The sequence below is a fragment of the Salarias fasciatus genome, chromosome 6 (assembly GCF_902148845.1).
Source record: "Salarias fasciatus chromosome 6, fSalaFa1.1, whole genome shotgun sequence".
In the NCBI taxonomy this organism is placed as follows: domain Eukaryota; kingdom Metazoa; phylum Chordata; class Actinopteri; order Blenniiformes; family Blenniidae; genus Salarias; species Salarias fasciatus.
In genome coordinates this window covers 39445300-39457333 of record NC_043750.1, presented here as the reverse complement: position 1 = coordinate 39457333, position 12034 = coordinate 39445300, and the positions used below count along the sequence as shown (strand labels likewise).

The 12034-nt window shown below is 42.1% G+C and overlaps 1 protein-coding gene across 1 annotated transcript; it reads right to left on the bottom strand.

Annotated features, from left to right (window-relative positions):
• Nucleotides 1–4573: 4573 nt before the first annotated feature.
• LOC115391083 (prostaglandin D2 receptor 2-like) lies at nt 4574–10910 on the bottom strand. Its single transcript, XM_030095186.1, has 3 exons — nt 10792–10910; nt 10562–10585; nt 4574–7446 (listed from the first exon to the last, which is right to left on the bottom strand). Exon 3 carries the CDS (start codon nt 7428–7430, stop codon nt 6030–6032), a length of 1401 nt encoding a protein of 466 aa, XP_029951046.1. The 5' UTR covers nt 7431–7446; nt 10562–10585; nt 10792–10910; the 3' UTR covers nt 4574–6029.
• Nucleotides 10911–12034: the final 1124 nt, after the last annotated feature.

The window sequence follows — 12034 nt, the reverse complement described above, 5'->3', positions numbered from 1 at the left end:
TCTCTTTCGTTTTCTCTGTTACAGAACAGTGTTTTGAATATTCTCAGGTAATAAGTTTTTCTTTGCTTTATAAATAATTTTAGTAGTTTTAAACTCCACAAGATCCATAAAATTTTAAGTTTTATGACTGTGAGAAAAGTGGATTTGTATTTTCTTGAAAGCCAAGCAAAACTATCTGCTTCAGAAAGCAGAATAAAGTCACAAACCAGTTCACACATGCAGGACTCCTGTGCAGAGGCGGAGCGTGAGTCTCAGTACAGAGGGGGCGGAGCATTCTCAACAGGCCCTTATGATAGTAATTTTACCATTCAAACAATCCCTCATTCTACCATCAAACAACACACTAATGCTCACTTTTATTGAGCCAAGCAAACCTATATGCCTCAGAAAGCAGAATAAAGTCACAGACCAGTTCACAAACTTGTTCTAAAGAGCAAATACACATATGCACGCACGCACGCACGCACGCACGCACACACACAGACAAATGCAGCCTGACAACTGTCAATCTCAGAGCGTCCGCTGTCCATGGTGCTGAAAACTCTGATTAAAAACTCACTGGCTAAATCTGTTGCATCTTTGATACAGCTTAAATATAAAATGAACACAGCTGGTCTAAAATTACACAATCTATTCAGATAGATATAGACACAGCTATCTATATCTTTTGGAATTCACGTATATTAGAAAAAAATAGACTCAGCTGTCTCTTATAGTTGAGAGCAACACAAGGCACATTCAAATAGGCAGGTGTTTAAGACCACAGCATTCTGATAAAGATAATATTTTTGAAGGTTTCACTGACTCACCAGTGGCTCCGATGTTAGGTTTTGGGTAGTACTGCTAGCGGCTAGCATAGTGTTTAGCATACTGTTTAACTTCCCTCCAAAGAGTTCAGATCAAGTGCAAAAGAAAAAACTGGTTCATGCCGCACAGCCAATCAGCGCTGGCTTACAGCTCTGATGCATTCATGGACAGTCGTAATGTAAGAATTGGCAAATGGAGCCCCCAATCATATGGTATACCTTCTGGCACACACTGCACATTTTATTATAGTAATTTATTTACGAGTAAATGTGAACAAATCACATGAAACGGGGCCCTATGACCTTGTGGGCCCTGGGGCGACCGCCCCCTTGCCCCCACTCTGGCTCCGCTCCAGACTACACCCTCTATCTGTACATTCACCTGATTTTTTATTTTATATTTTCCAAAAGTTATGATTTTTGTTTTATATAGATTTATTGATCTCTTATTTTTATCAAACCATAATATTTTTTTTTTTTTATATAAATTCTGAAGTGATTAATTCAAAAAGTTGCTGAACATCAACACCACTCCTAAAATACTTGAGATGTCATTGATATACAATATACACAGTTTAGGTCCCAACACTGAACCCTGGAAGATGCCACACACAATGTCCAGAGGTTCAGATGGGCAGTCTCCCATCCTCACAAATTCCCTCCTGTTGTCCAAATAGCTTCTTAACAAGTTCAGTACAACTCCTCTGATCCCACATTTCTCCAGTTTATTATCAAATGTGATCAAATCAATGAAAATTCCAGTTGTGAGTTTTAATTGTCTTCAGAATTTTTAATTTCCTCAATAAGTTCAATTAGAGATCTTGATGTTGACCGGTTTGTTCTAAATCCTTATTGGCTTTCTGAGGGTAAATTAAATGTTTCTATGAATTGATTTAATCTGTTAATAAAGATTTTCCTGAGGTTTTTGGAGAGTTGTGGGAGAAGAGGAACATGTCTGTAGTTTGTGGTCTCTGTTACCGTTTTTTTACAGAGGTGTGGCTGTTTCCACTCTATTTGAAAATTGCATTGGCTTAAAAGAAACAACTCAAGACCCTGACATGTTTCTATTTCAAGAGTTTGTCTTTAAATGATTCTGTCAAAGTGGTCGTTTTGACAGGGTCACTAGAAAAGTGGAAAACCAGGGTGGATATCCATATCAAAATTTATGTTATTTAGCTCAAAATCTTTCCCACAGTAAAGGAAACTAAATGGACGGGATGCAGTTGTCAGTGTGCTTTGGATGCTCCAAAGCTGTTGATTGGCCTTCAGACACAGAGGTTAATGATCATCTCACACACTCGTGCAGCCTCGTCCAGGGTTCTCACATGAGTGTGTTTGTTTAAAACACACTTTGGTAACTCTGATTGTAGCGTCACTGATAAATTGAAAATCCACTGATCCCTGTTAAATGGATAAACGTTGCCTCCAGCTGCTTTGATCGGTTGCCTGATTCATCCTCATGGAGATTAAAACAGTTTGAAGAACAGTTTGGATGAATGTGATCAGATGAATGGAAGAATCAGGGAATTAAATACTCATGTTTAATGGAGACAACAGAAAACTCTCCAAATAGCCTCCTCCATTACATAACCTCTGAAACCTTTGGATCTTTTCTTTTTTTTTTTTTTTTGCAGGATTATTTTCTTTTGTGTGTGTGTGCATGTGTGCATTTGTTAGTACATGATGATCCAAAGAAAATCACTGACATGCAACCCGGCTTTAATTCTTCAGCCAGCATCTGTCAGCTGTAAGTCCTGCTCAGTGCATTAGAGCCTTTAAAAGCGGCGCTGAACCTCCGTCCTCATGCTATCCATGTCATTCTTCCCTCAGGTCTCGTCCGTTTCTCACAGCGATTTACATAATCTCTCGGAGGCCGTATCATTTTCGCTATCTTCTGCCGTCTCTGTCCTCCGGCGGTGTCGCCATCTTTTGTTCCCTCCTCTATATCTGCAGCCGCTAATCTTCCAACATCTCCATCATCCAGTTCATGTCTCTTCTGGGGTTTTTGTTTTTTGGAGGGGAAATATATCCGGACGAATCAGCTAATCTCTGTGAGGATTAAACAATTCCCAGCATCCACTGGTTGCTCTGTAACTTGGAATTGGATTGGATTAAATTTGGCGGTGCAGAGGTGGATTTGGAGATCCGTGGAGGTGCAGCAGTTTGGCACTGTTGCCTCACGGAATCAGTTGAAACAAACAGGAAGGAACAAAGAAGCATGTTGAAACATAACTTGTTTTTGTAACTACTCTTGACCAAAATGTCAGAATTCTGCGATTTACATCTTTAAAAATTATTCTAAAGACACTTTTTTCCGGAATGATTTTAATTTTCTTCCGTATGTTTTTGTATTTTCGTTCCCACCATATGTGTTACCCTGGAAACGACAGCTGAAAATGTGAAATGTTGGTGCTGTTGGTTGTTTATGTAATGAAACCAAGCACCTGAGCGTTGTCAGAAAGTTGCATTTTCACATTGTTCACACAGAGACGGAGTTGGAGAGTTTTCAAAAAGTGGCGTTTTCAGTGTAAACAGACAACCAAAACGCTGCTGAAGTTTTGCATTTTCACTTGACACTATGTCCTGCTATACTACTTAATATCATAGGATAGCAGGAGTTTAGGGAAATCTGACAACAGTTTTTGGATTATATAGGAACAAATTTGTGTGATTTTGTTAAAACCTTCCAAAACAGTTCCATACATATATACAGTAAGTGAGGCTGTTTAATTAAATGTCACAGTTGGAAAAAGTAAAAAAAAATGTATTTAAATACTCAGAAATCAAAGATTTTCAGTGAGTGTCTCATAAAGATTGAACATTATTTATATAAAGTCTGTGGAAGTTTCTCCTGTTTTGATTGAGGAAATTGAATCTAATCCCATGTTTTATTTTAACTATATTCAAATAAATGTGACTCAAAGAAAAGCCACACATCACAACAGATCTTGAGATGAATAAAGTACATTTAATATCTGATTAGGAAAGTCATCTGTTTTTATAATGTGTTTTGTCTGGTCTCTCTTTTTTTTTTTAAGCAAAATCAACATTTCCTTCTTTGTTTCTTTTCATTTGATTTCACTCGGTTCGCCAGGTAGAAGCAGATAATCTGTTAGTGGAACTTTACACGCCACACTCACACATTTAATCCCTCCCTGTCTTTGTATTGTGGATCTTCACTCTCTAATATTCCCTGTGAATTACAGCTACCTTCACAGTAATCCCACCCTGCGGTGGCCTACATAAAGGGGATTCGCCCGGCCGGTGTGTGAAGGCCGGAGCGGAGGGCCGCGGCGGCTGGGATGAGACGGTCAATCAGGAGCGGATATGGGATACGATCAAATCCAATCACTCTGAAAGGTGCTCAGACGCCGGGCTGTTCACATGTAAAACGCTCCTGGATTACACCACCTGAAGACCATAATCCAGCTTTATAGCCTCAACTGTCCTCATGCAGTCAGACGCGATCTGCCCCCTGCTGGCCGGAGGCTGCAGAAACATAGAAAGTCATGTTTCCACTTCCTTCCACTTCCTTTCCACTTCCTTCAGCAGCCTGGAACCGAGGACTACCACTGCTCACAAGTAAATATACAAGCTAAATATTCCAGAAATATTTCTTAAAATATTACTCAGGTTGAATTACATTGCAGGATTGGAAAAACTACTTTTGCTTATTAAATAAAAAGTTACTTTTAGTAAAAATACAGAGAAAATTAGTCAAATCAAACAAAAAAGACTGGTGAGAGTAAAAGTAGTGATCCAACTTCTTTATTTAACATATTTATTTGCAGTAACATATTTATTTCTAAATTCTCATTATTGTGCATTTTTCTTGGTAATAATTAAAAATAATTCAATATTGAATATCAGAATATTTGTACAATCTTAACCTAAATGTATATTCAGGCAAATAGTTCTTTTTGTATTTCTATTAGTTCTAACATTATTGATGCACGATCTGTTTTTCAGATATGGGATCATCATGCAAAAGCATCTATACACACTTTATGCATTAAAAGTATAGTTATTATTGTCTTTGTCGGTGTAAATACTGCAGTTTATTGATGAGAAATTATACAGGTTATCATTTAACTTGAATTTAAGCTTAGAGGTGTTAATTAAAATATTTCATATAAAAATAAATTCTCATAATTCTACTTATTGACAGCAATGTAGATTGTTGTTCATCAAGATATGATTTGCATTTAACTTGAATTTAATATTATATTATAAAATATGAATTATATATCATCTTAATCCTGATTTTTATCCAATACATTGTTTTCTAATGACTGATTGCAGAATTTGGTGGGGTGGAAAACTTGATTTATTGAGATGAATTAAACATAATGAACAAGAGAAAAGGCTGAGAAATGAAAAAAAAAAAAACAGTTCACTCTGACACCGTTCTCATTTATTACCACTGACACGTCGTCAGACTGACCAAAATAACCCAACAAAAAAAAAGAGGCTTTGCAGATTTGCGCTGAAATCCTAAAATTAGCAAGCAAACACACTTATAGTGTCTATATCGACGATTAGCATGTCCTCAGTGGTTGATGTCCATCAAGACAATACAAGTTACTCTGCACAAAATGCAAAGTACAAAATAAAATTTCACTCGGGTTTGTATCTTTTAGACATTTTTCTGCAGTTTTAACAATGTTCACGTCCCGGTTAGAGACAGAACCATGCCAATGACATGCCATAGAGAGAAACATAAAAAGACTAAATTAAATGTTTAAATAATGATGGGACTGAGGAAGAGTCAGGATCAATCTTCCAGATCATGGGTGTGAGTTGGGTTCGTCATGAAATGATGGTCTTTAATTTCATTCCAGTGCCTGGAAAGCTGCTGACTGACTTTGTGCTCACGACGTTTACAGCCTGAATGATCGTCACTGCTGGCAGTAACCTGAGTCATGACGGGGCGAAAACGCACGTCATGTTGAAATGTTCGTCTCCTCTGGGCTGATTTTTCCACACTTACAGTCTGCTGAGTGAGAGCGGTGGGACCGGAGCCAGCACAGGTCTGTTTCCTGCCTCGTCTCACACTGAAAGAACAGTCAATAAATAAAACAACAGAAGAGAATAAACACGCTGTAGACCGAACACACAAATGTCTGTACGAAAATTCAAACAGTCATTTTTGGGATGTCTGAATCAGAGCGAAGGTCCAGTTTCAGCCGGTGGGATTCTGTGGTATCATGTATATAAGGCTGTTCAACATTGCTCCATCTCTTTACTGGAGTCCTGTGGAGTTTGCTCTGTTTCCGGGTCTCTGGGGAGCAGAGGTGACGACGGTGGAGGACGGTGGTCTGGCGACGGACAGGGTGAGGCGGCTTTGGGCGACCCGGGCACCGCGAGCTCGACGTCTCGGCTGCTCCTGCGGCGGATGTGAGCCCTGATGCTTTTCCCCGGGACCATGAGCAGCCCGCCGCCTTCCTCCACCAGCCCGTCGAACACCGCGCCCAGGCTCTGCCGGATCCTGACGCAGAAGTGCGGGCAGCTGAAGGCGTACAGGATGGGGTTCAGCACCGGGTTGAGGAAGGCGATGGTGGTCGCCAGCGGCAGGCCCACCTCCACCAGCTTCAGATTGTCTTTCTGGTACTGCGCTGTGACTTCGATCATGCAGAAGATGTGGTAAGGAGCCCAGCACAGAGCGAAGGCCGCGATCACGGATGTCACCATCTTGGTGAAACTCTGGGAGAGCGGGCTCAGGCTCGTCTGAGCGGAGGTGGTGGGGGACAGTTTCTTCTCGGTCGGGGTTGAAGGTAACTTGGAGGACGGGAGCTTCAGGAAGAAATTTGTACTTTTTGTGCTTGTCTGGACATTTCCCGACTCTCCATTTTTGCTTGATATGATAGATGCGTCGGTTATCCTGACGGTGCTCTGCTTCCTCCGCCTGTCCCGGGTCCTCAGGCTCAGGCCGATCTTGATGTAGCTCCCTGCGATCACCACCAGGGGGAACAGGAAGGCGAGCAGCAGCTTAGACACGGCCGTGGAAGTCTGCCTCGCGTTGCAGGTTCTCTCCAGCGCGGCGACGTCGGACAAATACAAAGCAAAGTCATGGTAGCACAGCTTCCTGCCGTCCCGCTTCTCCGTCACCGAGCGGAACACGTAGTACGGTAAGGTGTTGACCACGGCCCAAATCCAGCCGGCGGCACACACCTTCCACGCTCCGGCCACCGAGCGATGGTTCTGGCTCCACACCGGCTTCGCCACCAGGAGAAGGCGGTCCAGAGAGATGGCGGCCAGCAGGAAGGCCGACACAAACATGTTGAGGAAAAAGACGGAGGCCTGCGCCTTGCAGAGCGGCTCGCCCAGCTCCCAGCTGTGCAGCGAGGCCAGGTAGAAGGTGAAGAGGGGGAGCGTCAGGGTGGCCAGGAAGTCCGACAGCGCCAGGTTCAGCACCCAGACGGAGGCCACGGTGCGGCTCCGCAGCCGGAAGCCCACCACCCAGATGATGAGGGCGTTCTCCAGGATGCCCAGGCAGGAGACCAAACCGTGGACGCACACCATGGCCAGGTTGACCCGGGTGTTGTTGTTGAGGGCATGGTCTCTCATCAGCTGCAGCTGAGGGCAGAAGACCTGTCCGTCCGAGACGCTCCGGTTCAGGGACATGCTGGACACCTTTTCCCTGGAGGAAACCCAGACAAAGACCTCAGTGTCTCAAACCTTATTGCCTCACAATAGAAAGGTCGAGATATCTGTGGCTGATATCAGATCAGATAAAGGATGTAAAAAACTTCCTGGGACTGAATCCCCGGTATGTGCTTCTCTTTCCCCCCCCTTGCAGTAGTTTATGTTATCAGCAGTGGAAAAAGTGACGAGCTGATTTACTACATTTACGAGGTGATGACATTAATGATCCAGATGTTGTCATAAATGCCAGATGTTCTCCTGGTTGTAACTGTTTCCACTCCCCGTCTTCAGCTCAGCTGACTCACTGAAATGAATTCAAACTTCTCTAACCACCAATTATAATTTCAAATTACCGTCAGGAAATTGGTGAAGGACTCCCTGATGAAGGCAGCTAGTTAAATAACTGCAGGAGTGACAGGAACAAGGTGATAATGAGTCTGGATTTGGCAGCAGGAGTCTGTGTTGTGCTCTCGCCTGCTTTCAGCATAACGCTCGCTGACAGGTTGCATTTTTTCCGGCGTGCAGTCACAACTTGCTCTGCAGCGTCAAACTGTTACACAATCTTCGACTGCATGTGGAGATTTTAAGAAGGGGAAACAGGTTCACAAGGAGACGTGGAGAATCGAGGCAATGCCTATTTGCAATACGCGGCATTTCTAAGGGACGTGCATTGATGAGCAGTAGAGCTGAGTTTATCTTTTGTAGAGTCAAAAAGCTCATAATGCTTCAGATTTTAATGTCCTGATTTACTGATATTCTGTATAAAGCATGCAGAAATGTGCACTCACATAAATTGCACTTTTCAGGTGATCAACTAAGATTTATACCAACAGCAGCATCGGCAGGAGTATTCAAACGAGTGCTCCTGCATGTTTTAGACCAGAGTTTCCAAACAAAATGCCTGTGGGTCGAAACTGGCCTGCAAGATGCTTCAATGCGGCTCGCCAAAAAAGTCAGGCAGACTGTTTAAATTTCAAAGAAAATATTGATCTTTTAAAAACAAATTTCTTAAGAGTAGCAGACAAAATGCAACATGCAGAATGCAAAAACCTAAAGGGAAAGATTATTGGGCATTTCATGATATTTTGAACATTAAGGTTTCATTAAAACTAGCTTCAGTTCCTACAAGCAGAAAGATGTGGAGTTGGATGTGTTGTTACTGGGTTGAGCTATAGAACAAAAATATGGATTCAGTCCCCAAATGTCACATGAAACATCTTCTAATAAAGTCAGTAGCTGTGGAAATGTAACTTTCCCCATGCATTACAAATAAACACAATGATAAGGCTCTATGTTTGCTTAACAGTATAATATCTGTTACCAAAAGTATTTGTTCGGCTATTCAAATCATAAATCATTGATTTCAATCGATGCATTTGGGTATTCTAATCCCTTCCATGACCACAGGAGGATAAAATCAAGCAGCGAGCCATGCAGGCTGTTTCTACAAACAGAAATCAGAGCAGAGACTGCGAGTCAGGCCCTCTCATCCCACATCTAATGGCTGACATGTCCCTTCTGGAAGGATGTTCAAAACCTCCCATGAACACTCCTAATCCCCGTGGAAAGCCTTGAAGAGCTGAAGCTGTTGCAGCTGCAGATGGTGGCCCAACATCCTAAATCCTGTGGTGGGTGAAGAGTGGGATGTCACCTGAGTTCACATGCGTGTGAAGGCAGGTGAGCAAATACTTTTGGCAACATGGTGGATCTAATCAGTCTGGGTTAGGTCTGGGGACACACCATAACATCACCTTTCCTATTGATCACACACTACACTGCTTGCAAATATACAAAAAAAACATTGTCAAACAAATGTAAGTGTTGTATGTTTGATGTTTGCTTTCAGGTGCATCCATTGATGAATCTGTCTAAATTAATGTTGATAAAGTATCATTTACTCCACACACAGCACTTGTTTGCTTTGGTAATACTTCATCTGTCATCCAAGTGTCCCGTTTGATGGGAACGTGTCGAAGCCTGCAGCTGCAGTCTGTCCACATACCAGCCGTTGGGTAACTGCACACGCTCAGCGGAGCGGGACGGAAAGCCCAAGAAATCCAAGACACGCCAGCATGTTGTGAGGATTCCAACGCTTAGCAGGCTTTTCTCTGTGATTACATCTCTTAATTGTAAAATCAAAGGATAACATTGCCTGCACGCATGGAAACGGCACAAAGCTGAGTGTTTGTTCACAAGGTGGTGAGGAGGCATATGGCTAATGTCAGTATTTAACATTTACAGGATCTCCCAAACAAGGGGAAGGGATTAAAGATATAATTATTATATTATAATCATCCTCCTGGTCCTGGTCCTGGTCCCAGTCCCTGTAATAACAATCCAACATGGCGGTCTGTCCACAGGATGTCCGTGAAAACAAGAAACGTTTCTGAAATGAAAACTCAAACCGTTGCGTTTCCATTTGAAACGTTGTCATGTAAACTGGAGCCGAGTCACGTCCCGCCGCTCTGACTACCCAGACTGATCAATAGCGCCATGCCTGCACACGAACACAGACGAGTGAGTAAACGGCTGCTGGCGTAGCAACGCCTCAGTGATCTCTTCTTTCCACTCAAACAAACATGATGAGTAGTGAAAAGTGACTTCAGACTGACTGACATACAACAACAACACTGTGATCACAGCGGGTGCAGAAGACTTCTCAGCAGATTGGATCAAACTGATGCATTATGTCAGAGTGTTGCTCAGTTTGTGTTGATGACTGCGGTCAGCACAGCAGCTGTTTGGTGGAAACATTCAGTCCAATCATTTAGTAAATACACATAATGAGTCTTCAGTCATTGACCGCATTGGACAGAACAAGATATGTCATAATGAGACGCCGTAAAACGACTGTAAAGCCGAATAACCAGCTAGAATCTGAGATACAACCGATCAATGGTGACTGAGCCAACATGAGAGTCTGTTTGCACTCACACTAATAGTGTCCAGTTAACATTTATGGTTTATTAGAACACAACACATCAGAATAAAATAATGTTTATGAGAAAAACACAACTGACCCTGAATGCACCACCAGTTATTTTACATGTGTGTTTCTGTGATGTTACCAAGTTTGAACTGTGCAAGATGAATAAAAACATGAGACGTACCTCCTGGAGGAGAGTCGGTGCAACCTGGAGAGAAAACAACAACTCATGGAACATGTGTAGGATTTCAATAAAATGACATTAAATGTAAAAAATAGTTTCAGAAAGATAAACAACAAACAGAGTGATCAAAACTACGAGAAGTGAGAATCTATGGACATCTGCAGAGAGACCGATTCTAATCATTCATTTTCATTGTGTGAAGCTGATTAAATATAGTTTATTTCACTCACCTGAAGGACTTTTCTTCACAGGACAGAAACAAAGAAAGAGGGAAAGTAAAAGCGTCTTAAAATTCCTGCAGTGCCTTCTTCCTCCTCCTAAGTCTTGTTAAAGATACTCATCCCTCCAGTTCTGTCACTTCTCACACACACACACACACACACACACACACACACACACACACACACACACACACACACACACACACAAGCTCCTCCCACCGTGCTGAAAATAAAGTAGGAAAGAGACATGCAAACTGAGCTGAGTCCAAACAGCAAAATGGAAATGAGAGGAGCAAACAATGAAAGATGATTTCTGAGATAAGTCTTGGTCTGAAACTGCCAACAAGCTGTGTGTGGGTGTGTGAACTGATGACACACCAGTGAAGTGTATGGGACACACAGGCTTACTGTAAGCATCCTGTGTGTTGTTAACGCTGAACTCCCTTGAAAAAGAGGTTTTTAATCTCATTGGAACTTCCCTGGCAAAATAAAGGTTAAATAATATAAACAGATGCAAATTAATGAATTTATTTTGCTTTAGCTGCTGTCAAAGTGTAACAACAATCTGTAAAACTGAGAAATGTTGGATTTAGTCACGTCTCTGCTGCCATCTGCTGGTGAATTCACCCATCTTCTGCACATCTCATCTATCCTACTGCGTGTATTTTAATTTTATTACTAGAACAGTTGAAGATATAATTAATCTCTCTTCTGAAACAGGGAACCGCAACCTCTATGACCAAAAGAGATGATTTCATGGTTTTCCACCAAGTAAAATTTGTCTGGAGCCACGTAACACAGTATTTACATGAATTTAAGATCAAACACATTGAAAAAAATGCTGTTAGCTGGAGCTGAACTGCTGCATGTGACACCAGGGATCATGACTTTCACCTGGCGGTTATCAGTGGTCTGCACTAACATGGTTTGTCTGGCAGACAGAAGCGTGTGTGTGTGTGTGTGTGTGTGTGTGTGTGTGTGTGTGTGTGTGTGTGTGTGTGTGTGTACTTGCACAGCTATAGTTGTGAGGACCTTTTGTGAGGCCCATGGGGTTTATAACCTTACAAGTGAGGACAATTTTGGAAAGTGAGGACATTTTTGCCGGTCCACACTTTCTGACAGACCTTTTTTGACCTTTTTGAGGGTTAAGACTTGATTTTTGGTTTAGGGTTACAATCAGGTTTAGGTTAGGTTTAGGATACAGGTTAGGGTTAGGCATTAATTTTTGATGGTTAGGGTTAGGGTAAGGGGC